The following is a 27,462-nucleotide window of genomic DNA, read 5'->3' as shown; positions in this document are numbered from 1 at the left end:
ACAATCAATCACTAAGATGGCCATCTTACATATGTGTCCCCTTTCCCCACTCCCGACCCCTTGGGTACTCACGACCCCTTTGGTCTCTGTCCCTCACAATGTCTCTGGGCCCCTCCTGACCAAGATGATGGTCGGCTTCTCCGCACACGGGCGGTTGAACGAACCCCGGGCGGACGTGCTCCCAAACGTGCACGTCACGTACCGGGAACAACGGTTGCAGCGCACACCTCCTTGCCAAGCAAAGCGGGCAAAGCAACGCGCGGCTTGTCCAGCGCGCGAGGCCCACGGTGCGACCCGTACGCGTCCTTGTAGACGGTGAGGCGAACTGTGTAGGACGCTTGGTTCCGTGCACGAACCCACGGCAACTTGATGTGTCAAGGGGTAATTCCTTTCGCCAGACGGGTTTTCCAACGCAGCGTCAGACGCTGCTCAATATCGATACCCTCGCCTCGGAGCTCGGCGAGGAAGAAGAGGAAGAAGATCGTCGCTTCTCCCGGACCTCGTGTCTTTTTCCTTCCGTTTCCGGTCTCCTTTTTCCCAGAAGGGCTCCTGACCCTTTAATCACAACAACCTTTAATCGACTACACATTGATAAGCAAAGACCTGAATAGTAATTCACATGAATTCGTAACAGCAGGGAACAAGCCGAAGTACCCCGTGGGGGACCCCACTCCTTCTCGTCAAAACTCTTCCAAGAGACTCCATTTTGCAAAGAAACAATAAGATTGGTAAATGTAAAAAGAGAACAAAAGGAGTGTCAGTTACCGTAAAAACTCCACCGGCTTATATTCCTTGAACCAGGTGTGGTTCCCAATCTCCTGCAAAACAATGGATGTGTTGGAATCAAATATAAATAGTCAGGAAACACCTCCACTGATGAGCATTTGCATTTTAACCACAATAAGAAGAGGTCAGTAACCCAAGCATGTGAGAACATTCTTGTCCGTGCAAATAAAACACTGCAGTTGAAAACTATCAATAATTCACCGTCATCGTGAGCCTCTGCAATGGACGCTTCCGAAGCATCGCAGTCAGAAGGGAAACCAATGTTTCCCTTGCAAGGGTTGGCGGACTGTTTCCCACTTTGAAGTCAGCCTTGTCATATGACATCTGCAAAGAAGCAAAACAAGTGTATTTGTGTCCGAATCCGAAACAATCATCGCAATCTAATACCTACATTTGCATAATAAGCATATTCCCAACAAGCACTCAATGATGCAATGATAAAGGTTCGATTCAAAACTCATAAAATACATTTTCATTCATCAAATAAGTTATGGTGTGCAACACAAAAGTATTTTCTTCGCCGAAAAAGAAACGCTCTCCCCTCAATAATTGGATATCTGAACAACAATAACAACAACAACAACAACAACAACAACAACCAGGCATTTTAATGCCTTTTCCCCTGCTAGAGCTGGGGTTAGCCTTGCGGGCCCCATGACAATCTTCTCCATTTTGCCCTATTTTCTGCATCTCCCCTTGTTAACTCCCTCGCCGCATTTCTTTTTCGACCATCTTTAGCCAAGTCTTTCTCGGTCTTCCCCGTCCTCCACGTCCTTCGACATTCATTTCCATCACTCTTCTCAACCAGTCACTTTCATCCTTCCTCAACACATGACCAAACCATCTCAACCTTTTTCTCTTCACAGCATCCATCACAGGCTCTATTCCCATCATCTTTCGCAATTCATCATTTGTCTGCCTCTCTCTCTCTCAACGATACTCCGCACATCCACTGAACCAAAACGCATTTCCACCCTTTCCAGCCTCCCTTGCTGCTCTACATTCATTACCCATGTCTCGATCCCATAAATCATAAGACTTCTCACACATGCAGCACACACGTTTCCATTCAGCTTCAACGACACTCCCCTCCTCATCAGCACACCACTCAGTTCCCAAAACTTCTTCCATGCACATGTCACTCGAGCAACCGTTGCCGAGTCTGATCCACCTTCTCCATTCAGCATGTCTCCAAGGTAACAAAATGTTTTCACACCTTCCAGCTTCACGCCGTCTCCAAGATCCAACTCAACATTTCCAACATCGGCAGCTCCATCTGTGCACACCTTACACTTGAATGTGGCTGCCACACTGGTTAATGACCGTCTCGGACCACTACATTTTTGATGAACCCACTCAGCGCACATTTTACATTGAATGGAGTTCACTCCGACACCCTTCCTGCACACAGCACAGGGCCACTTCTCATTTCTTTGCACCTCACCACATGCTTTACCACTTGCCATCACCTTCGTCTTTACGATATTCACCTTCAGACATTTTGTCTCCATACATTCCTTCCACTTATTCATCTTCTCCTTCAGTCCATCCCTACTTTCCGCAATCAACACCAGAGCATCTCCACACAACTCCCAAGGTAAACCCTCCTTTACATTCCAAGCCAGCACCTCCATCACAGCTACAAATAGTGGTGGACTTCGTACTGACCCCTGATGCACTCCCACCTTCACCTCAAACTCACCACTGTTCCCGTCCTTCGTCCTTACAGCTGCGCGCGCTCTTTCGTACATTGCCAACACTACTCTGATCAACCATTCCTCCACTCCTAACTTCCTCAATGCCCATGTCACTACTTCGCATGGAACCCGTTCGTTCCCGTTCTTCCCATTCGTTTCTTTGTCAAATTTCCGCTGCGTATTTTGTTGTGTATGTGTTATTGTGTGTTTCTATTTGGTTTTGGTTTTGTAGTTGTTGCAAATTTGTGTGTAATTAGTCGTTTCTTTGTTCGCGCCTCGTGCGCCTCGTGCGCCTCGTGCGGCCTGGTGTCTCGTGACGCCTCCTCGTCTCGACTTGTGCCCCGCCCCCTATATCTCGTTTTTCTTTCACCTCTGCTCCTGCTTTCTCAAATCCACGTTCTCACTTAGAGACTTTTCCCAGATTGTTTTTCATGGTTTTGTTTAAATATTTATTTTAAAATGTTTAAACCGCAGACGTGATGCTGAAGCCGCCCCACCCCAACCCCCCCCCCCCCCCCCCCCCCCAGAATTTCCATGTTTTAAACGTTTCCCAGTGTGTACCCTGGATAAGAATAGGTACGCCGTATCCCTGCGTGTCGTAAGAGGCGACTAAGAGGGTTGGCGTCAGGAAGGGCATCCGGCCATAAAAACATTGCCTCAAAAGGAGAACCATGACAATTACAACTACATGTGGGCAGGGTGCAGCCCGAAGTGGAGATCGGTTTCTGAGGTTTGGGACATGGAATGTAGGGACAATGACAGGGAGATCAGGAGAAGTGGTGGAAGTATAGGTCAGAAGAAGAGTGGACATATGTTGTGTGCAAGAGACGAGATGGAAGGGAAGTGGTGTGAGAATGGTGAAGGGTAGGCACTAGGCAGGGACAGAAATACAAGTTTGTGTGGCAAGGGTGCCTGGAGGGCGTGAATGGTGTTGGTGTCCTGTTTTCTGAGGAGTTTGTAGACAGTGTGGTGAGTGTGACTAGAGTGAGTGATAGGTTGATGATGGTGAAAATGATGATTGGAAAGCTATTGGTGAACGTCATCTCGGGATGTGCTCCGCAGGTTGGTCGAAGCGATGAAGAGAAGGACAAGTTCTGGTGTGCGATAGAGAAGCTGATGGAAAACGTGAAAGATGAGGAAGTTGTTGTGGTAGGAGGAGACCTAAATGGACATGTGGGAAGGAGTATGGATGGTTTTGACAGAGTTCATGGGGGTTACGGATATGGTGTGAGAAATGGAGAAGGTGAAACGATTTTGGAGTTTGCTGATGGAGCTGATTTGTTGATTTGTAATACTCAGTTCCAGAAAGAGGATAATAAGCTTGTTACATACACGTCAGGTGGGTCGACGACAACCGTTGACTACCTGATGGTGCGTATGCGAGATAGGGGGCACCTCCGGGACACAAAGGTGATCCCGGGGGAGGAGGCTGTTTCACAGCACCACTTGGTTGTCTGCGACGTAAGGGTGAAAGGTGCGAGGAGAGCTCGGCGGGTGAAGTACCAACCGAGAATGAAGGTGTGGAGGTTGAAAGAGGTGACAGTAAGGGAGGCATTAAAAGAGAGGCTGAGTAGTGTCGAGGATGATGTGGTTGAGCTTGAAAGTGGTTGGATGTCAATGAAAGCTAGTCTGTTGGGAGCTGTTGGTGAGGTATGTGGATGGACAAAAGGACCACCGAGGCACTCGGAAACATGGTGGTGGGATGATGAAGTTGGAAAGAGGATTGACGAGAAGAGGAAGAAGTTCAAGGAGTGGCAGAAGGCGAAGGGTACGGGAGCAGAAACAGCAGAGCATGAAAGTTATAAGGCAGCCAGGAAGGCTGCAAAGAAAGAGGTAGCAAAGGCGCAGGAGGCATGTAGGAAAATGTCCCCACAATTTCTTCTGACGTCACTTAAATATACACTTGCGACGTTTTGTGGGTATGTTCACTGGGACAAGATGTGGGGGTGGGTGACTTTGAAAGCGAATTACACCCGTTTCCTTTTATCTACACAACTATATTTCTGCAACATTGTTGCAAAGTGTAACATTGTATCAATTGTAAAACAAGGACAAGTATAAGGATACAAGGACCTTAAAATTATTACACAAGGTTGTTGGCTTTTCATTTAAGTCAAATCTAGTGCAGACAACTGACCTAATTTAAAGTTGTCCAGTCAGTTCAGTTGAGTTCTGCTTCCCTGGAAGTTCTTGCTCACCTCTCTGACAAAGGTCAATCCTGCTGGGTTGTTCAGTTTGGTCGGACAACAAGGGACTACCCCGGAAGAGTCTGGGTAGTTTCATATTCTTTCCATTTCCTCATGGAGCTCACTGTGCTCTTGGGAACTCTCAACACTCTAATACAGAAATAGTTTTATATCCTTCCCCAGATCTATGCCTCCTCAATAATTATATCTCAGAAATCTACAGACAGTTTATTGGACTTCATAGTCGCGTTTCTGCTATGGCATGCACTGTCAGCTGTGGGACCTTATATAGAAAGGTGTGTTTCTTTTGAAATTATGTCCAATCAATTGAATTAGTCATGGGTGTACAGCAATCAAGTTGTGGAGACATCTGAAGGACAATCAAAGGAAATTGTATGCACATGAGCTCAATGTGGAGTATCATAGCAAAGGGGTTGAATACTTATTACTTGAAAAATCTAAGATTTTTCAAGCATATTTGTCGGTTGCGTTTGTGGTTCTGTCTGTCTGTCTGTCTGTTTGTTTGTTTGTCACAGGCCTACAGGTCACAATTCGAAACCGATCGTCATGAAACTTCACCAAGTTGTATAGGTCGTCTCAATTGAGAAGGCTATTGTTGGGGTCAAAAGGTCAACATAGGCCAAAGGTCACGAAGTTTGCCAAATTTCTAAAATCCTCAATTTTCATCCGATTGCCTTGAAATCTGAAGAGGACTTGCATATCTGGTCACTGATTTCAACCAAGTATATTTGAGGTCAACATAGGCCAAAAGGTCAACATAGGCCAAAAGGTCATCATAGGCCAAACGGTCAACATAGGTCAAAGGTCAACAGAGGTCAAATTTCGAAAATCACCAATTTTCATCCGATTGACTTGAAAATTGAACAGCATTTGCACAGTCACTAAATATTTTTGAGGTCAAAAGGTCAAAGGTCAACTCAAGGTCAACCTTACAAAATCATCACTTTTCTTCCTGTTGACCCGAGCTTTGATCAAGATTGTCAATTTTAATCTTGATGAAATGGGCAATTTGCTATATCAATGGAATTTTTTTTCTTGGGGTGGGGGTGGATTTTGCAAGCATCGTGCTCCGCATGACGTCTTCTTGTTGAAATTTCAGCTTTTCAATTTAAATTATTTTGTAAAAAATATTTATTTTTTAAATCCACATTGACATTATGGGGTATTATGTGTGGATCAGTGACAAAACATGTGAATTTAATCCATTTTAAATTCAGGCTGCAACACACCAAAATGTGAAAAAGTCAAGTGGTATGAATATCTTCTCAAGGCACTGCATGTGAAATACTCAAGACTCCCTTCACGCAACACACCCTTAGCATCAGCATCTACTTCACACCATATTAATTATCATGACACCATTATAAACAATACTCACTTCAATAATATTACGTCCATCAAATTGAAGTCCACCAAATAATGTCATGAAGAGGATGCCAAGTGCCCACACATCGACCGGGGGACCTTCGTAGCCATGCTCTGTCATCTCTGGTGCCCTGCAGCTCGGTGTGCCACAGACATCATACAATTTTTGCCGATGTATGAAAAGTGTGGAACTGCCAAAGTCGATCACCTTCACAATCCCCTTGTTGCTGTAAAGCACGTTTTCTGTCTGGAGAATAAACATAAATCAATATGTTAAAAACCATAAAACCCTTGATGATAAATTATGTTGTGAAGGAAAGATGCAAATTTAAATGCGATGGGCCAGGCCAGCAGGACAAAAAATTCGAGAAAGACAAAACTTTTTAAAAAAACATCCTCTACCAATTTCAATCAGGTTTTTTTTTTTTTTTTTTTTGTATACTGAATCGAGGCTCGTGAAAGAGCTGACATTTACTTCACAAACAAATCGACCAGACAAACAAAATATATAAAAAGAGGGAGCGGAAGACAAGAGAATTGGAAGCACACAAACACTTGAGAGCACACAACATTTAAGAGCAGGGAGATGTGTGGGAGGGAGAGGGCTTGGGGGGAGGAGGCGTGGAAAGGGGGGTGGGGGGGGGGGTGGGAGAAGTATAAAACACAAGGACACCAAGGACTTCCAGGACAGAAGTTGGTATTTCAAAAAGTGGAATTGGGGTGACATTATCGGGGATAGAAAAGATCAAGGTTTTGGATGGGGGAAGATAAGAGATGGTGGTGAACAGCTGTTTTAAAGACCTGGAGGGTGGAGTGGGATTGAAGAGAGTGAGGGAGTTTGTTCCAGAGGTGGGAGAAAAGAGGAATGAAGGAGTGAAGGTGAGCAGAGAGTCTTGATTTTGGCAGTTTAACCATAAGAGGGTTGCAGGCAGATCTTGTGCGACCTGTAGGAATATTTGCGGGACAGAGCCCAGAGAGAGCTGGGGGGGCAACGCCAGAGAGGAGTCAGTAGAAGACGGAAAGACCACCAACCTGCCTGCGGTGAGTGAGTGAGTGAGAGGCCCTTGGAGTTAGCTTCATCGTGGGAGATTCCAATGATTCTGAATGCTTTGCTTTCAACAGCGTGAAGACGAGCTAGGTGTGAGGCAGGAGCACCAGCCCAGAGGGGAGAGCAGTATTCCATTGAGCTGCGGATGAAAGCCTTGTATGTGGTGAGGAGCTCAGGTGTGCCAAGGAAGGACTTCGCACGACGGAGGATGCCCAGTCGGCGACTGGCTTTGGAGGTCAGATTTGAAATGTGGTTTTCCCAGGAAAGATCATGGCAGATAGTGAAATCTGTTGATATTTGTGGACGCTAGAGTGTTAACATCATTTTCATGACCAAAAACAAAATGGTCGCCTCCGTCAGCCATTTTTCAATGGATCGGGCTGAAATGTAATACCAATCTGGTCCTTGGGGTAAGGATGCTGCATGTCAAGTTTGATTGAGTTTACATAATATGGAGGAAGTGGAGGCGAGAGTAGATAGCGAGGAGTACAAACGAGAGAGTCGCAGGAAGTGAGACTTGGTTGAGCTAAATGACAGGAATTGAAGGTCACAATATGTAGAGGTGTGAAAGGAAAGAGAAAATCTGAGGAAGTGTCGCAATCTTGGTAAAGGACAATATTATATCAAGAGAAAAGGGCGACCTGAAGCAGGGAGTGAATGAAGTGTTCTGTGTGGACAGAGATTAGGGATGGAAGAGTATATAGGCACATATAATCAGGCTCTTGGTGTGATGGAAAGGTAAGACTAGAGCTTCCAGGGAAGCAGAACTCAACTGAACTAACTGGACAACTTTAAAGTAGGTCGGGTCTCACATGCCAAGCTGGATCAAAATCCATAAATATTTGTGGACGTTAAAGTCTCAACGTCGTTTCGGAGCTGAAAACAATATGGCGGCCTATGGCGGCCATTTTGCGACAGATGGGGTTGGAATGCAATAGCAACCTACCTTGTGTGGTAAGGGTTAAACATTCTAAGTTTGATCAAAATCTGTTAATATTTGTGGACGCGAGAGTGTTAACATCGTTTTCATGACCAAAAACAAAATGGTCGCCTACGTCAGCCATTTTTCAACGGATCGGGCTGAAATGTAATACAGGAGGGGTTATGTTGTTATGTTATGTTACAGGTTATGTTATGTTACAGGAGGGGTTATGTTAGGGGTTATGTTGCGAATATGGAATTTGGCCTCCATATCCGCTTGTAAATATTCCCCTATTTCCCCAATATTCCCCAACTATCCCCAATCCCCCATTCCCTAGTCCCATTGCCTGTAAATAACACTCTGTAGAACCGACCTTCCCCTTTTTCCCCCATTAAATGTCGTGCCCAGGTCCACCGCATCTCACGTAGACAACTTTCGGACATCTTGCTAGTTATTCTTAGTCTATGTCAGTTAAGGACTCGTTTCCATTAATTCCGACTCTTCGTTGCACCAGAATGTGATTATATGGCACCAGTAGTGAGTTTAGGACCTTCCCATGCCTCCTCCCGTCTTCTTCCCCAAACAACAACAACAACAACAACTACAACTACGACTACAACAACAGAGGGGCGCGGCGTGCGGGGAGTGTGCGTCCTCACACCGGCTCGGTTACCCGCCATGACCATGCGCTCCACGGCGTTACCACGAAGGGGCTGGCTGTCAGCTCCTCGTCAGGGGCGGAGCCAGTAACCCCCCCCCACGCACCCAATGAGAAGCAACGTGCCGATTCCATCTGGGGCGGAGCTAACGAGCCGAGGGCGTGTCACTCCCCGCCGGATATACGCGGCCACGTACCGGACGTGACGTCAGATGCGCCCCCAGCTTGAAGAAGAGCAAGTCACTACCTCCGAGCGCTGCGACCTCCCCGCATCTCTAGACCGGACCGGGTCGATCCTGCCCTGAGCCCAGGTGCACCTGGAGCCATCGATACCCGCCTTTCCTTGCCATCAATCCCCGTGTGAGTCAGCCTTTTGTCCCGTTTATCTGTCGTCTGTTGGGAATAAGATAAGTGTGTCTAAGTGCCTGTCTTTCTATGATGTCCCTCTTGTAGTTGTAATCTAACCTTCCGCCTTAATATAACCTCCTCCGGAGGTCTTGAGAACTGAGCCCTTGGTGTCGTGTCATTTGAAACCCAGCCGTGTGTCTTTTCCTTCATTGACCTAGCATAGCGCAACTCGGCAACGTTCGAGTATAATCGGGTAACTTGTGCAGACGTGGTCATACCAAACCGCTCGGTAAACTAACATCCACCACCGCGTCTGTAACAATTGGTGTCGAGGAGTGGAATTCGGACCCGGGACTAAATTTGTTAGGCCCAAACTTTGGGAGGTAGAATCGATCCGGAGCGCGTTTACTGCGTTGTTAGGCCCAAACTTTGGGAGGTAGAATTGATCCGGAGCGCGTTTACTGCGCTCGACGAAATTATAACGGCGAAATTTCATTTTGTTATACGGAAATAAAAAACCCGAATTTTGAAAGTCGCGCTATGGCAGACCAAGTCGGCTGGGGTCCGGTAGTGGAGAGTGAGGCAGGGTCGGTCCAGGACCAAATTGAGGGAAATGAGGGACGTGAGGAGAGCGAAGCAGCGAGGGTAGCAGACGCACAAAATGGCGCCTCGCTGGTCACCGCGCCCGCGACCGTGGCAGCGCCCCCGGTGGATTTGAACTTGTTTTTAATACAAATGAAGGCCCTTATGGCCCAGAATAGTGAGCAAATGAGGGCTGATAGTAAGCGATTGGAGGGCCAAATAGGGGTAATGAGGGACGAAGCGAGGGCTCGGAGTGAGCAATTGGGGGTAATGGGAAACCAAATGGGGGTAATGAGGGATGAAGCGAGGGGTACCAGTGAGGGGTTAGACAATAATTTTAAGGGATTAGACGAGAAATTTGGGAAATTGGACAATAGATTAGGGGAAATACAGGAGGGGTTAACGGGGGTAGAAAACAGAATGGCCGCTCAAGAGAATCAAATGGAAGGGATGCAAAAAGGGTTAGAGGGGTTAGAAAACACCATGGAAGGCAAATTGAGGGACATGAGGGACCAAGCGGAAAGGGAAGTTAACCAAATGGGGCAGCAGATAGAGGAGATCAGAAGAGGAGTGAGTGAGGAGGTCGGAGGAGTGCGCGAGGAGGTGAGGCACTGTAAGGAGCGCATGGAGACGGAGGTGAGAAAGGGGACTGTAAAACTGCAAGGGGGTATAGAGGAGTTGACGCTGGGAGTAGAACAACTGACAGTGGGACAAAAGGAGTTGGGGGACCAGGTAAAGAAGAACACAGCGGTAATAGAGGGTTTAAAATCGACACAGAAGGAGATGAAAAAGGACGTAGGGGTAATTAAAAAAGAGTGTCAGACGGTACATGAGGACCTGACGAGGAAAATGGACAAGGTGGTAGAGGTGATGGAGGTTAAAGAGCGGGAGGTGCGGGAGCACATAGAAAAAAATTAAGTGGAGTTAGAGGAAGAACTTAAAGGGGCGCACGAAGAGATGAAGGAGATGAAGCAAAAATTAGAAGAAGTGGAAGAAGGGGTGAGCGAAATTAAGAAGCGACGGAGAGAGGATAAGAAAGAGATAAAGGAGGAAGTAAAATAATTGGTCCAAAGTCTGTGTTCGGATCGTGATGATGTGCTCATTAACCGGATGAGGGATTCGCAGGTGATGGAGGAGAAGCGAAGAGAAAGAGGACGCGGTGTAAGTGGTGACCAATATGGTCGTGCGTATGATGCGCCAGGTGATTTAATAAGCTTGGGGGTCGAGATAGACCCGGATGTTCGTGAGAGGCCACGAGTGAGGTGTATGGCTGGTCCGGAGGGTATGGAACGAGAGGTGCGAGGTGTGGGTGAGCAAGGTTGTGGTGGTATGGAATGGGTAGCGGGTTGCGGAGGTGTGACCCATGCATCGACACCAACAGGGGTAGTTGTTGGAGGGACCGGGGAGGCACGAGAGCCCCTTGGGGGTAATGTACTGTGGGGGCCCGGCCGGTTCGGCCCCGCGCTGACCCCGCAAGGGGCGACGCACGGGGTCCGGCCGGTGGGCAACGACTCGCATACGAGGTGGTCCCACAAGGTCCCACTCGCGCCGTATGACGGCAAGAGTGATCTACGCGCGTACCTGGCGCAGTTCGACTGTGTGTGTAAGGGTAACGGTTGGGGTGAGGACGAAGGTGGAGTACACCTGGTGGCCGCATTGCGCGGCGCGGCGGCGGAGGTGCTGACGGCATTACCAGCGGGTGCTCTCACCCTGCCAGCCCTCCGTGACGCCCTAATTAATCGATTTGGCATAGAACAGCAGAGCGAGCTTGTTAAAGCTCAGCTCGCGCTGCGAAAGCGCAAGCCCCAGGAAGCCATCGGGGAACTTGCCCACGACATTCGCCGCGCAGTGGGGATCGCACATGCGAGCATGGCAGCGGATTCCCGGGAAAGCCTGGCGCTGGACCATTTTATCCAGGCCCTCCCGGATATTGAGCTCCGGCAACAGCTCGCCATGTGGCGCCCGCAGACTCTGAGCCAGGCGGCTGACGCTGCGGCCCGTTGGGAAGCAGCGAGGCCCCTGGCCCGGGGGGGCGAGCGTCTCGCAATGGCGGTCCGCCAGGTGGGACCCCCGATAGAGGGCGGACCCCTTAGGGGGCCCGCCCCCGACGTGGGTCCTGACCTGGCGGGCATGGTCCGGAGGCTGGTGGACCAGCGCCTGGCGGGACCTGGACCATGGCAGGCGGCCCCGGAGGTGGCCCGCAGTGGACCACGAGCGGGTAATCCAATTCGGACCTACAGGGGGGGGAAATTTGGAATTCCGGAGGCAAGCACCTTATCAGGTGAGGTGCTATACCTGCAACCGTCTGGGTCACCTGGCGCGGCACTGTCGAGCCACGCGCCGGGATGATCCCCGGCAGTTGAGGTCCTCAACTCCGCCCAGGGGGGAGCGGGTTAGCCGACCCCAGACACCCCCCCCCCCGCCAGACCCCGGGAAACTAGAAGGTGTCGGGCACGTAGGGCGGTGTTCGGCAGCAGAGGATGGAGGAGAGCCCTCATTGACGCGACAGGTCATTTATTGTGGCCAAATTGGAACCGGTAGCCTGACAATTAGATGCAAAATTGCCGGCGTGGGGGTAGACGCCGTAGTGGACACAGGAGCTAGCGCCACTATCATCAGCCCTGTGGTCCTTGATTCGAGCGCAGGTGGCTGGGATAAGATCCAGCGCCTGCAAAATTATAGTTTGCAGCTTGCTACCGGGGTAACGGCCCCGATCATAGGGCGTGGTTCTGTGACCCTCAAGTTAGGGTCGGTAAGGAGGGAGATAGATGTTTGGGTGGCGGAGGTGTGCGACCCATGTTTAATAGGGTTGGACCTGTTGACTGCCAGCGGCTGTAAAATCGACTTGTGCCGGGGGATCCTGCAGGTGGGAGTAGAAGAGCTGCCGTTAGGGGGAGTGAGCACGGCCGAGAGAGCGGAGCTGGAGGCTTCCGAGGCCGTGACCATCCCCCGAAGGGCCGAGGCGATAGTGCCGGCCCGGTGGGCAGCTCGCCCAACATGGCAGGAGTCCTGCGGCCTGGTCGAACCGGTGGCAGCGCAGTCCATACCGGGTTTAATCGTGGGCCGCACCCTTGTAAAAACGGACGGACCGGTAGTGGCCGTCCGAGTAATAAATATGAGTACAGAACCACGCACTATAGTAAGGGGCACGAGGGTAGCTGGCTGCACCCCAGTTGAGGAAGTCGCGACAGTGAGGGGCGAGAACGTCCAGCCGAGCCGACCCCGGGGGGAGCCTTCAATAACAAGTAGGAATTGGCCCGATCCCATTTGCGAGATGGTAAATCGTAGTAGCGTAGAGTTGGGAGGTACCCAGAGGGAGGCCTTGCACAAACTGGTTGGGTCCCATTTGGACCTCTTCTCCCTGTCCACCGAGGATATTGGACGTACGGGCCTGGTGAAACATCAGATCCACACCGGTGAGGCCCGGCCTATTCGTCAGGCCGCCCGACGGCTCCCTTGGAGCAAGAGGGCGGAAGCTGACGAGCAGGTTGAAAAAATGCTCGACGCAGGTGTGATCGAGCCCTCGGGAAGTCCTTGGATGTCACCTGTTGTGCTGGTCAAAAAGAAGGATGGGACCACGCGGTTCTGCGTGGACTATCGCCAGCTAAACAACGTGACACTCAAGGACTCATATCCCCTGCCAAGGATTGATGACACCCTTGATGCCGTTGCGGGCTCAAATTGGTTCACAACTTTGGACCTCAAGAGTGGGTATTGGCAGGTGGAGATGGATAGGGCAGGGAAGGAGAAAACGGCATTTTCCACAGGTAAGGGACTGTATCAGTTTACTGTGATGCCGTTTGGTTTGTGTAACGCCCCCGCCACCTTTGAAAGATTGATGGAGCATGTACTAGGCGGCATGCCATGGCAGTCATGCCTGGTGTACCTGGATGACGTCCTGGTACATGCCCAAACGTTCCCCCAGGCAGTAGCTAATTTGGACCAGGTGTTCGGGTGCCTCAGACAGGCAGGGTTGAAGCTGAACCCGAGTAAGTGCACTTTGTTTGCAAGAGAGGTGGCCTATCTAGGTCACGTGATCGGCCGCGAGGGGGTAAAAACGGACCCAGACAAAATTAAAGCGGTAGAGGAGTGGCCCGCACCACGTACCATCAAAGAGGTGCGGGGATTTTTGGGACTCTGCTCCTACTACCGGCGCTTTGTGGCGAAATTTGCGGAGTTGGCCCGTCCCCTCCACCGGCTTACGGAGAAGGGGACGCGATTTAATTGGACACGGGAGTGCCACGAGGCCTTCCAAAAATTGAAGGGGTGTCTGACATCCGCACCCGTTCTAGCGTACCCCACTAGCAACGGGGCATTTACCCTGGACACGGATGCGAGCCAGGAAGGATTGGGCGCAGTTTTGTCTCAGACACAGGAGGGCGTGGAGAGAGTGATTGGTTATTATAGTCGGGCCTTAAGTAGGCCCGAGCGAAATTATTGCGTCACTCGCAAAGAGTTATTGGCTATGCTGGCTGCCATGAACCATTTCCACCCGTACTTGTACGGGCGGAAATTTTTGGTTAGAACTGACCATTCCTCCTTGCAATGGCTCCTTCGGTTCAAGGAACCGGAGGGCCAAATTGCAAGGTGGTTGGAAAAGTTGCAGCAGTACGATTTTGATGTGGCCCATAGGGCCGGGAAGGCCCATGGTAATGCGGACGCACTCTCTCGGCGTCCTTGTCTGGGGGAAAACTGCAAATTTTGTGCGAGACACGAGGAGAGGGAACAATTGGGCGATTCGGACCCGACCCTTGTTGTCCGGGCAACCCGGGTGAGAGGGCCAATTTTGCCACTAACCGCGGACGAAGAATTTGGAGAGTTGGCTTGGAGCACGGCCCAGCAGGAGGATCCTGTTCTGGGGCCGGTGTTCCAATGGGTCAAATTGGGGCAAAGACCAAAGGGGGAAGAGGTCACCCCCCTCGGGGCACAAACAAAGGCATATTGGGCTCAGTGGCAGACCCTGGAATTGAAAGGCAACATCTTGTATCGCAAGTGGGTGGAGGTTCCCTCTGATAGGACTTCCTGGCTGGTGGTAGTCCCAAACAAATTTAAGACCGATATATTGCAACAGGTGCATGGTACCCGCCCCGGCGGCCATTTGGGCAGGACAAAGACAACATCGCGGGTACGCCGGAGGTTTTATTGGGTGAATATGGGGCGCGACATACAGGACTGGTGTCGGAGATGCGACGCCTGTACTGCCAAAAAGGGACCAGCACGGAGGATGAGGGCCCCCCTTCAATTACACCAGGTGGGGGCCCCCCTAGAGCGGGTGGCCATGGATATCCTAGGCCCACTACCCCGCACCCGCCTAGGGAATAAGTACATCCTCGTTGTGATGGACTACTTCACCAAGTGGCCGGAGGCCTACGCCCTCCCCAACCAAGAAGCAGGGGTGGTAGCGCAGGCCTTCGTGGAAGGATTTGTGTGCCGGCATGGGATTCCACAGGAGTTGCACACCGACCAGGGACGAAATTTTGAGAGCAAATTGCTAAAAGATGTGTGCAGTCTCCTGTCAATTCGGAAAACCAGAACAACGCCTTTAAGACCTCAATCTGACGGGATGGTGGAAAGATTTAACCGAACTCTAATCCAACAACTGGCACTGTTCACCGCCACCCGTCAGGATGACTGGGACGAACATCTCCCTTATTTGCTCATGGCCTACCGAACCAGCCAGCACGGGGCCACCGCATGCAGTCCAGCGTTGCTTATGTATGGGCGGGAGTTACGGGCTCCCGCCGACTTGCTATGCGGTCCCGTGCCAGACACAGTGGTTAACCCGCCGAGGGAGGGGTACGCACGTCACCTAGAGGAAGGCATGGAGCTAGTCCATGCCTTCGCCCGCCGCCAACTCCATCTGGCGGGGGAAAAGATGAAGCGCAGGTACGACGACCGGAGCCAGGGGAGTCAATACGCTCCGGGGATGAAGATTTGCTTCTTTAATCCCCGGAGGCGGAAGGGAAGGTGCCCAAAACTCACCTCCCCCTGGCAAGGCCCAGGAGTCGTCCTGTCGCAAATCTGTGACGTGGTCATAAAGATCAAAATGGGGCCACGAGCCCTCCCTCGGATCGTCCACGCCGACCGGATAAGACCTTACACCGGCGAGCAGGCGCCCCCGTGGATTGCCTCGGCTTTAGATGCCGAGGCGGGACCCAGTACCTCTGAATAAGGGGGGCTTATTAGTGCCAGGGGACTGGGGGATTGAGGAGCGATAGGCCCGGTGGGTAAGGGTGGCATCCCTGCCACCCTTCCCATGGTGGGGGCAAAGGAGCAATAGCTTATGGGGTGTATGGCAGTGAAAACTAGCCCGGGTGGGTTAGGTTATATGGATAGGGATCTAGAAAGATGACAGTAGGTGACGTTAAGTTTAGTTAGTGACTGATACCTGTAGTGGGGACGCAGGTAGATTAGTGTGGATGATAATGACGTGGGAGCGCAATAGTTTAAAGGGACGACTGGGAAGCGCAAGTTTCAGAAGGGAGTAGTTAGATGAGATGATGCTGTGTGAGAATTGAACAGGTGTGATTGCACAGGTGTGAGAACTGGACAGGTGTGTGGAGCAGTGTGTGAGTAGTGAGTGTGTGGATCAGCGCGAATGCGCTTGGGGAGAGAAGGGTGCAGGTGGCACCAGGTGTGAGAGCACAGGTGTGCAAGTACAGGTGTGTGGAGAGAGTGGGAGTAAGTGGTACGGAGTGGTGTGCATGGTGCGAAGGTGTGAATGGGGGAAGAGTGGACCCCATCACGAGTACCCGGGGCGGGTAGTGTAAGTGTTAGGTAGAGGGTATAGGTAAATTGTGGTTGGATATTGGCATTTGTGGTGCGGTTGCAGAATGGTATTGTGAATGGGTGCATTAGTGTCGTGGAAATGGCTGGGCGTGTAGCCTGTTAGTGTGTGTAGTTGGTTGGGCACTCCACCACTGTGAGGATGTCGGCCAGGTGAGGCCGCAGGTGGGCTCTGGGAGCCGGTAGTTGTGGATGGGGCCCGATGATCCGGAGGACGGACCCGGGTAGCCCAGTGCCAGAGAGGGCACCGAGTGGGGAGAGCGCCAGAGGGCCTTCCCCAGGTAGTTAGGTTAGGGCAGGGAGCAGGTAAGCTCGGAGGCAACTGCAGTGGTGGAGGTGTGCAGGTGGGTAGACCCGCTGGGAGAGGTACACGCCACAGCCCAGAAATTGTGCGAGGGCACCGGGAGATGAATCGGGGGAGTGAGACCCCAAATTGAAAAGCACCACAGTTGGCCAATGGGAATTGGTTTTTAGAACCCATAGTGTAAGAGGGCCAATGGTTTGGCCGGAGAAAGACCCCGGGTAATGTAAAGTTGTTAAAGTCATTTAGGAAATAGTTAGGATTGATGAACCTGTCGCACCATACGCAGCCACTTACCTGTGGTGATGATGATGACTCCACACCTGTGTTTTCTTTGTTCTGTTGCAGGAAGTAAGGACTGCTGTTGGATTTGTGAGACGCATCACGACGTGGATGAGACATTGGGGTGATTCCATCTCTCCCTCCCTAGGAGGGACTGATGATGAATTGGTAATGGCAAATTATGTGTTGAGTTGGAGATGGCAAATTTTGATGAGTTGAAAATGGCAAATTTGATTGGTTAGGAGGGAGAGAAGACGAATTTGGTTTATGGGAGGAACGGGGAAGACAGTAGGGACGTTTGTTGATTTGTAAAGTAGATGTTTATGGGTAGTGTTGTGTTTTGTGGATACAGTAAGGGGTAAGGGAGGGGCCATGTAGGTTACCTGGTGGGGGGGGGGGGGCGTACGGTAGGAACGTACCTGTCTCACCTGGTTCCCATGTGCCCCCAGTGTGCATCACCTTGTATTGCGTGCACTTTTGCGCCCTTACCACCTTACTCACTTGTCTGCTTCTTTTGTCTCCCACCTCCGAGGATCTGGCTTTGGGGCAGAGAGAGAGGAGAGAGAGGTGCTGGCTACGCAGTTGTGGGCCTGCACTTTCGCTGCTTGCTGCCTGGATCGATACACCATATGGACCGCAATGTTTGTGGCCACCCACAATGGACCGCAGTTCTTTTGCGGCCAAGCACCACCCGTGGATGGACCTATGGGTCAACGTGGCACCGATGCCATACAAGGTGAACCACTAACAGTTGGCCCCCTGAAGGCCACAATAAAGAAACTAGCGGGGTCACCCGTGGGAATCCCACGGGCATGGATGTGTGTGACATTTCGACATATTGAGTTAGATGCTGCACATTCATTTTTACAAAATGGTTACTGGCAAGTCATCAGATCCAGAAATGGTGTGATGAACACTTTATTTATTTCACATAATATGTGACCCCTCACTCCTCTCCACCTGACACTCTCCTGTCTCCACCTAGCACTCCTCTCCTCTCCAAACCCTCACATCCCTCTCCTTTACAATCCCTCACCTCTCCAATCCCTCACACTCCTCTCCTCTCCAATCCCTCACACGCCTCTCCAATCGCGCCTCACACTCCTCTCCAATCGCGCCTCACACTCCTCTCCAACCACGCCTCACACTCCTCTCCAATCGCACCTCACACTCCTCTCCAATCGCGCCTCACACTCCCCTCCAATCACTCCTCTCCAATCGCACCTCACACTCCTCTCCAATCGCGCCTCACACTCCTCTCCAATCGCGCCTCACACTCCTCTCCAATCGGCTTTCCCCGTCTCGTTTCTCTCGTTTTTCTCCCGTCTCGTTCTTTTTCTTGCTCCAAATCGGCCCATCTCGCCCGTCGGCCCATCGGAATCGGAATCGGAAATCGGCCCGTCTTGCTTTCGTGCTTGCGCGTAAATAAATTGTGTTCATGACACCATTTCTGGATCTGATGACTTGCCAGTAACCATTTTGTAAAAATGAATGTGCAGCATCTAACTCAATATGTCGAAATGTCACACACATCCATGCCCGTGGGATTCCCACGGGTGACCCCGCAAGTTTGCATTGACGTTCGTCGATGGACTCGTTCGCCCGTCTCATTCGTTTTCTTGCTACATCCTGTTCAAGTCTGCGTTCTTCATCGATCGTCTCATCCATTTTGGAAATGGAAGTTTCCACGCACCGCATGAATTGTCACGATCCTCAATAGGAAGTGTCTCATAATTATCAAATGACAAATGGCAAGTAAATTACATTGTGAAAATTTAATATTTCAAATAGACCTATTTAAAGTGTATGCGCAAATAACTAATAAATAAAAAAACGAAGAAATATGTCTCGGTAATTTCCTGAACTCGGTAATTTCTCGGTAATTTTACTTCCGGCTAAAAATGTTGAATGAAATAAAAACGAAGAAATATATGTCGTTTTGTGACGACTGGCATCAAAGGTAAACGGTGAATTCACTCGGTTTATACGGTTCGGCTCGGTTTAAAGAAAAAGCGATAATGTCGAAATGTTGACGTCTGTGTCATGTTGGGCGGTGTATGATACTTGTTGGCTGTTGGGCGGTGATATGGTGTATTTTTAAAAATATATCTCTGCGTTTTCCCGCGTTGCTGACACCGAGTCTAAAACCATGATGGTGAGTTATATTGGAGATAAAGGCGTGAGAGAGACTCAATGGCCTTGAAGTTACAGGCATTTGAGAATTCATTTCGTTCTATAAACGGCAACTTTCATCGGATTTTCTTCTCGTTTTTTTTCAACCGAGTCTAAAACTATGTTAGCGACTGTGAAAAATGAAATGATATATCGAAGTTAAAATAGATATCGACACATTGCCGTCGGTGTCATGTTGGGCGGTGTATGATACACCATGACGCGATTTTAAAAAATATATCTCTGCATTTTCCCGCGTGTGTGGAATGTTTGTGGAAAATTAAAGATTTCAAATAAACCTATTTAAAGTGTATGCGCACATAACTAATAAAAAAAACGAAGAAATATCTCTCGGTAATTTCCTGAAACATATTTTACTTCCGGCTAATAATGTTGAATTAAATAAAAACGAAGAAATATATGTCGGCATCATTGTTGACGTTTTTGTGACGACTGTCATCAAACGAAAAAGTAATATATCTTAACGGAAAAGCAAAAGCGAATTTTTAATATATATCGACACGTTGCCGTCGGTGTCATGTTGGGCGGTGTATGATACACCATGACGCGATTTTTAAAAATATATCTCTGCATTTTCCCGCGTGTGTGGAATGTTCTCAATTATTGCTGACACCGAGTCCAAAACCATCGATAAAAATGAAATCATATGGTGAGTTAGATTGGAGATAAAGGCGTGAGAGAGACTCAATGGCCTTGAAGTTGAAGTTACAGGCGTTTGAGAATTCATTTCGTTCTATAAACGGCAACTTTCATTGGATTTCCTTCCCGTTTTTTTTCAACCGAGTCGAAAACTATGTTAGCGACTGTGAAAAATGAAATGATATATCGAATTTTTAATATGTATCGACACGTTGCCGTCGGTGTCATGTTAGGCGGTGTATGATACACCATGACGCGATTTTAAAAAATATATCTGCATTTTCCCGCGTGTGTGGAATGTTCTCAATTATTGCTGACACCGACTCTAAAACCATCGATAAAAATGAAATCATATGGTGAGTTAGATTGGAGATAAAGGCGTGAGAGAGACTCAATGGCCTTGAAGTTACAGGCATTTGAGAATTCATTTCGTTCTATAAACGGCAACTTTCATCGGATTTTCTTCTCGTTTTTTTTCAACCGAGTCTAAAACTATGTTAGCGACTGTGAAAAATGAAATGATATATCGAATTTAAAATAGATATCGACACATTGCCGTCGGTGTCATGTTGGGCGGTGTATGATACACCATGACGCGATTTTAAAAAATATATATCTGCATTTTCCCGCGTGTGTGGAATGTTTGTGGAAAATTAAAGATTTCAAATAAACCTATTTAAAGTGTATGCGCACATAACTAATAAAAAAAACGAAGAAATATCTCTCGGTAATTTCCTGAAACATATTTTACTTCCGGCTAATATGTTGAATGAAATAAAAACGAAGAAATATATGTCGGCATCATTGTTGACGTTTTTGTGACGACTATCATCAAACGAAATAGTAATATATCATAACGGAAAAGCAAAAGCGAATTTTTAATATATATCGACACATTGCCGGCGGTGTCATGTTGGGCGGTGTATGATACACCATGACGCGATTTTAAAAAATATATCTCTGCATTTTCCCGCGTGTGTGGATTGTTCTCAATTATTGCTGACACCGAGTCTAAAAGTAAAACCATCGATAAAAATGAAATCATATGGTGAGTTAGATTGGAGATAAAGGCGTGAGAGAGACTCAATGGCCTTGAAGTTACAGGCCTTTGAGAATTCATTTCGTTCTATAAACGGCAACTTTCATCGGATTTTCTTCCCGTTTTTTTTCAACCGAGTCTAAAACTATGTTAGCGACTGTGAAAAATGAAATGATTTATCGAATTTGATTTGAAATAAAACTGGGGGAGAGCAAGACACCACGGGCCTACAAAACAGGACTCAAAGCTATGCGAGTTAATAAAATGGTGGATATTTGTTTATAGCCACTCCCAGAATGGGTGGAGCTATGGGTGGAGCTACTCTGCAAACCGAGTAAGCCACACCCCGGACAGACACCCAACAGATAGACAGACAGACAGACAGAATCATCTACGGCTATTATAATATAGATGGACGCGGTTGGCGCCTTTCGTTATTTTTGAAAGAAGTAAGAAGGCCAAGTGCACCACACGAAGGCAAGACCAGCGGCAGAACATCGGCCGGCTGCGACACCACCGGTGATTTATAGACACTTTATTGGTGCACCGGATGGTGCTCACTGTGTGATGGGGTGGTGCTTTTGATGCTTGGAAGGGGTGCTCTGCACATTATTAAAGGCCGTAGGCCACAGAGCACTCGTGGGTTGGTGTATCGATGCTGGCATGCGTGCTCTCTCTATGCATAACATCTGCATGTGTCCCTCCAAAAACAGGTCCTGGATCGTAGTGTAAATATCAGCGTAGTCTTGTGTAAATAATGCTCCCTACCGGCTGTATGTTTAGTTTGCGAATTCTTTCCGCAATTCGGTTATCCTGTGGGTGTGTTTCTGAGAGGAGAAGGGTGCAACGTCGCAGGGGGACATATTTACTCATTTGTGAATATCTGTAAAACTGTCGCACTCAGGGTAGGGTTAATAGTAGTGGGAACTACATCTGAGTGCCACACTAAACTAGGTAAAAATTTATCGGGTCGGGCCGCCCCGAGGGTAGAGAAGGGTGCAATGTTGCGAATATGGAATTTGGCCTTCATATCCGCTTGTAAATATTCCCCTATTTCCCCAATATTCCCCAACTATCCCCAATCCCCCATTCCCTAGTCCCATTGCCTGTAAATAACACTCTGTAGAACCGACCTTCCCCTTTTTCCCCCATTAAATGTCGTGCCCAGGTCCACCGCATCTCACGTAGACAACTTTCGGACATCTTGCTAGTTATTCTTAGTCTATGTCAGTTAAGGACTCGTTTCCATTAATTCCGACTCTTCGTTGCACCAGAATGTGATTATATGGCACCAGTAGTGAGTTTAGGACCTTCCCATGCCTCCTCCCGTCTTCTTCCCCAAACAACAACAACAACAACAACAACTACAACTACGACTACAACAACAGAGGGGCGCGGCGTGCGGGGAGTGTGCGTCCTCACACCGGCTCGGTTACCCGCCATGACCATGCGCTCCACGGCGTTACCACGAAGGGGCTGGCTGTCAGCTCCTTGTCAGGGGCGGAGCCAGTAACCCCCCCACGCACCCAATGAGAAGCAACGTGCCGATTCCATCTGGGGCGGAGCTAACGAGCCGAGGGCGTGTCACTCCCCGCCGGATATACGCGGCCACGTACCGGACGTGACGTCAGATGCGCCCCCAGCTTGAAGAAGAGCAAGTCACTACCTCCGAGCGCTGCGACCTCCCCGCATCTCTAGACCGGACCGGGTCGATCCTGCCCTGAGCCCAGGTGCACCTGGAGCCATCGATACCCGCCTTTCCTTGCCATCAATCCCCGTGTGAGTCAGCCTTTTGTCCCGTTTATCTGTCGTCTGTTGGGAATAAGATAAGTGTGTCTAAGTGCCTGTCTTTCTATGATGTCCCTCTTGTAGTTGTAATCTAACCTTCCGCCTTAATATAACCTCCTCCGGAGGTCTTGAGAACTGAGCCCTTGGTGTCGTGTCATTTGAAACCCAGCCGTGTGTCTTTTCCTTCATTGACCTAGCATAGCGCGACTCGGCAACGTTCGAGTATAATCGGGTAACTTGTGCAGACGTGGTCATACCAAACCGCTCGGTAAACTAACATCCACCACCGCGTCTGTAACAATATTTGTGGACGCGAGAGTGTTAACATCGTTTTCATGACCAAAACAAAATGGTCGCCTACGTCAGCCATTTTTCAACGGATCGGGCTGAAATGTAATACCAATCTGGTCCTTGGGGTAAGGATGCTGCATGTCAAGTTTGATCAGATTCGGTTGATATTTGTGGACGCTGGATTGTTAACGTCGAAAGGTTAACGGACGCCAGATGACAGACAACGACGACAAGACGACGGAGGGTTCAGTATGTGATGAGCAACTGGATGATTGTCCAGTTGAGTTAATAAAAAGGGCAGAGGAGGAATTTCGTGATCTTGCCCAGGATTGCTTTTTAATGCAGTTTGTTGATTGATAACCTCATGAGGCGTGGCGTGTCAGACCTCTTATGAGGTAATAATCTGAATATGGTGGAGAAGGTTGACGAAGAACAGAATTTATGGACAAGTCACCATAACATAGTGTGTGTAAGTGGATTCTGTGAAGACAAGATTGAGATTGTAGGATGAGGTTATCAGAAGTGAAGGAGGTAAATTTTGAGAGTATGAGGTGAGTTGCCTTAAATTGGGATAAATGGACAACCCTCGAGGAGGAAATGTGAAACATCTTCACAATGTCGCCGTGAATAGAGATATCAAAAATGAACACAAATTCCAACAGTGGGGGGCTGTCTTTTTCAGACAACCGAGCTGGAATGGGTTTAATTTTGATACCTCTCTTTATATTTAAATATTTCCAATTATATTTCAAGTTCAATTCATTATGTAATGAACACAAAAAGGTCTATATGTGACAGGTGCTCCCCTCTTTCCCTCCATTGTACCTCATTCCCCAACAATATGAATTTTGTTCTTTCCTGCCCCCTCCACGTTTTTTTTTTTTTTTTTTTTTTTTTGTATACAAGATCGAGGCTCGTGAAAGAGCGAACATTAATCACACAGAAAGACAAACCGACACATAAAACATATAACATAGGGAGCAGTAGACAAGATGGGGAGAGAGGGGGAAGGACACAAACACAACATTTGAGAGCAGGGACCGAGAGACATGGAGACATGGAGAGATCTGAGAGAGGGCGAGGGCTTTGGGGGGGGGGGGGGGGCGTGGGAAGGGGGCGGTGGGAGAGGTATAAAACATATGGACACTGCCAGGACTTCCAGGAAAGAAGTTGGAATTTCAAACAAGGTGGATCTGGGGTGAATTAGCGGGGGTAGAAAAGATCAAGGTTTTGGATGGGGGAAGATAAGAGATGGTGGTGAACAGCTGTTTTAAAGACCTGGAGGGAGGAGTGGGATTGAAGGGAGTGAGGGAGTTTGTTCCAGAGGCGGGAGAAAAGATGAATGAAAGAGTGAAGGTGAGCAGAGAGCCGAGATTTCGGCAGTTTAACCATCAGAGGATTGCTGGCAGATCTTGTGCGACCTGTAGGAATATTTGGGGGACAGAGCACAGAGAGAGCTGGGGGTGCAAGGCGGTGAGTGAGTGAAAGGCCCTCAGAGATAGCTTCATCGCGGGAGATTCCAATAATTCTGAAAGCTTTGGTTTCAACAGCGTGAAGCCGAGCTAGGTGCGAGGCAGGAGCACCGGCCCATAGGGGAGAACAGTATTCCATTGAGCTGCGGATGAAAGCCTTGTATGTGGTGAGGAGCTCAGGTGTGCCGAGGAAGGACTTCGCACGACGGAGGATGCCCAGTCGGCGACTGGCTTTGGAGGCCAGCTTGGAAATGTGGTTTTCCCAACAAAGATCATGGCAGATAGTGAGACCCAAAATCTTGAGCGACAGAACTTCTTGGAGAGGATTGTTGAGAAAGTAGATGGGAGGGTTGTCCAGTCGATCTTTTCGGAGAGACATAGTAAGAGTGTGAGATTTGTCAGGATTGAAAGACATGTTCCACTTGTTTGACCAGTCTGTGATTTTGTCCAGGTCTTCAGAGAGTGAGGAGGCAGCAGACTGCCGATCTGAGGGAAGAGGAATGGAGCGGCAGAGAGTAGAGTCATCAGCAAAGAGATAGAGAGGATTTTCGAGAGAGTCAGAGAGATCATTGATGAAGACCAGAAAAAGCACAGGGCCCAGAACACTGCCTTGGGCAACTCCAGCCTGAACAGGAAGAGGAGATGAGAGAAACCCATTCAGGGCCACACGTTGACGACGACTAGAGAGGAAGTCCGCCAGCCATGCGTGGAGATTTCCATGGATACCAAAGGAGGAGAGTTTGGTGAGCAGAGCGAGGTGCCAGACCGTGTCGAAGGCACGTGATATGTCGAGGGAGACAGCTCTAATTTCCTGTTTGGCATTGAGGACCTCCATCCATTGTTGAGACAGCAGAAGCAGCATGTCCAGAGTAGAGTGACCTGGTCTGAAACCAAATTGATGATCAGAGATCAAGCCATTGGAGAAGACGAAAGATTTCATATCCGAAGCAATGATGGATTCCATGACTTTGCTGATAATTGGGAGAAGGCTGATTGGTCTGTAGTTGCTAGGATCTGTTTTTGCACCTTTTTTGTGCAAAGCGGTGATGTTGGCTGATTTCCAAGCAGATGGCAGTTGACCTTGAGCAAAAGAGAGGGTGAAGAGAACAGAGAGAGGGTGAGATAGAGCAGCAGAGCAGGATTTTAGGACCCGTGGGCTGATGCCGTCGGGTCCAGTTGCAGAATCAGAGTCGAGCGTTGACAAACTTTTCCACCTTGTCAGGAGGAAAGGACACGGAGTCCAGGAGCAGCAGGGTACGACTGGGTATGGTGGGTACAGAGAGGATGGGTTTGGGACACAAGATTTAAGAGGCAAACACAGAGTTGAGGCTATTCAGCTTTTTCACGTGCGGAGTCAGCTGTGTAGCCGTTTGAGGTAAGGGAGGGGATGGAGGGGAACAAACCACCAGAAACGGATTGACCAGACACCACCAGGATTTGGAAGAGGGAGACAGATAAGAGAGTTCGGTCTTGAGAACGGAGAGATATTGTTTCCTGGCTCTCCTGAGGGTGGACACACACTTGTTTCGGGCTTTGTGAAAGGAAATGAGATTTCCTTCGTTGGCTTTTGCCTTTCCAGGAGACGAAGGCAAATTGTTTCTGGGCAACAGCCTCACCACAAGATTCCGCGTACCATGGACGGAGGAAGGGTATGACAACTGAAGACGAGATGGGATAAATCTGTGCATGAGAGAGAGCAATTTACTTTGGAAGAATTCCAGGATGAGTTGATGTCAGAGGTGGTAGAGATGGGAGACCAGTCCAGATGAATTGATGGCTGCTTGAAGACCGTGCCAGTTGGCCTGAGTGAAATGCCAGACTCGTCGACGCTGAGCAGGCTCCCTGAGGATGGTCAGAGAGATGTCCACTTTAACAAGGACATGATCAGATGATCCTATCGGAGCAGAAGAAGAGCAGCAGACATTTTCAGGGAAGTTAGTCATAACCAAGTCCAGAAGAGAAGATGTTCCGTTGACTGAGATCCGGGTCGGGAAATTGACAGATTGTGTCAGTCCAGTGAGTCGCAGAAGTCCTTTGCTGAGGAGCCATGGCTGGTGAGAGAGGTACCCACACCCAGCCAACTGGCATGATGACAGTTGAAATCACCACATATGAGGAAGAGAGAGTTGGGATGAGTAGATAGAAGTTGGTCCATATCATCAGACAGCGAGATGTAGATGGAGTAATCACTGTTTGGTGGACGGTACAACACACATATGAACAAGAGGTGGGAGCGAAGGGGAAGCCGTAGCCAGAGGTATTCCTGGGGGTGAGGTGGAGAGAGTGCAGTGCAGGGCGAGTGAGGAAGAGAGTTTTGATAAAGATAGCAACCCGCCTCCAGGACGAGGCTCAGGTCTATCATACCGGAGGAGGAGTAGCCCGGGAGAGATACTATGGAATCAGAGACATCATAAAGGAGAAAGTTTCTGTTAAGCAGATCACGTCTGGTTTGACAGAAGCAACCTGTATGGAGAGATCAGTTAAGTTTGAATGAAGGCCCCGGATGTTTGAGGTCCATACCGTTAATGAAGAGGAAGGGGGAGCATCAGATACAGAACAGGGGGGAGGAGGGGTAGGGTAAGATGTGGAAGAGGTGAAGAGGTAGGAGAGCTGTTGAAGGTGTGTCAGAGATTTCAGAATAGCTCGGAGAAAGGGAAGGATGGGGCGGACAAAGGTTTGATGGTGATTGGGTGAGCCACAATGAGGTGTTATTTGAGGAGGGGGAAGAGCGAGGCAGAAGGTTGGGGGAGATGGAGGTGAGAGTTTGAAGGGGGAAGAAGCGGGGAGGACGCTTTGAGGAGGGGGAGTGAGAGGGGGAAATTGAGAAGCAATGAGGTGGGGAGATTTGAAGGGGAGGGGTGAGGGGGGAGTTTGGGAGGAAGGGACAAGGGGAGGGATTTGAAAGGGATGGGATATGGGGGAGATTTGGAGGGAGGGGGTTGAGGCAGGAGTCCTAGGAGGGGAGGGCGAGGGGGCGTCTTGGCGGGGAGGGGTGAGGGGCAAGGGGGGAGATTTGAAAGGGATGGGTTATGGGGAAGATTTGGAGGGGAGGGGTGAG

General features: G+C 49.2%; 1 protein-coding gene across 1 annotated transcript in view; it reads right to left on the bottom strand.

The window, feature by feature from the left end:
- The window catches only part of LOC137422271 (uncharacterized), a 157,930-nt gene that overhangs the window by 42,091 nt on the left and 88,377 nt on the right, over nucleotides 1-27,462 (bottom strand). Inside the window, exons 34-36 of the mRNA XM_078772642.1 lie at nucleotides 6,069-6,302; nucleotides 988-1,110; nucleotides 766-818 (exon numbers count right to left, since the gene is read on the bottom strand). Of these exons, the coding sequence (XP_078628768.1) occupies nucleotides 766-818; nucleotides 988-1,110; nucleotides 6,069-6,302 (410 nt within the window). The remainder of the gene's footprint in view (nucleotides 1-765; nucleotides 819-987; nucleotides 1,111-6,068; nucleotides 6,303-27,462) is intronic.

Source organism: Myxine glutinosa, chromosome 2, assembly GCF_964187855.1.
Source record: "Myxine glutinosa chromosome 2, kmMyxGlut1.1, whole genome shotgun sequence".
Lineage (NCBI taxonomy): Eukaryota > Metazoa > Chordata > Myxini > Myxiniformes > Myxinidae > Myxine > Myxine glutinosa.
This window is presented reverse-complemented; position numbering and strand designations above follow the sequence as displayed.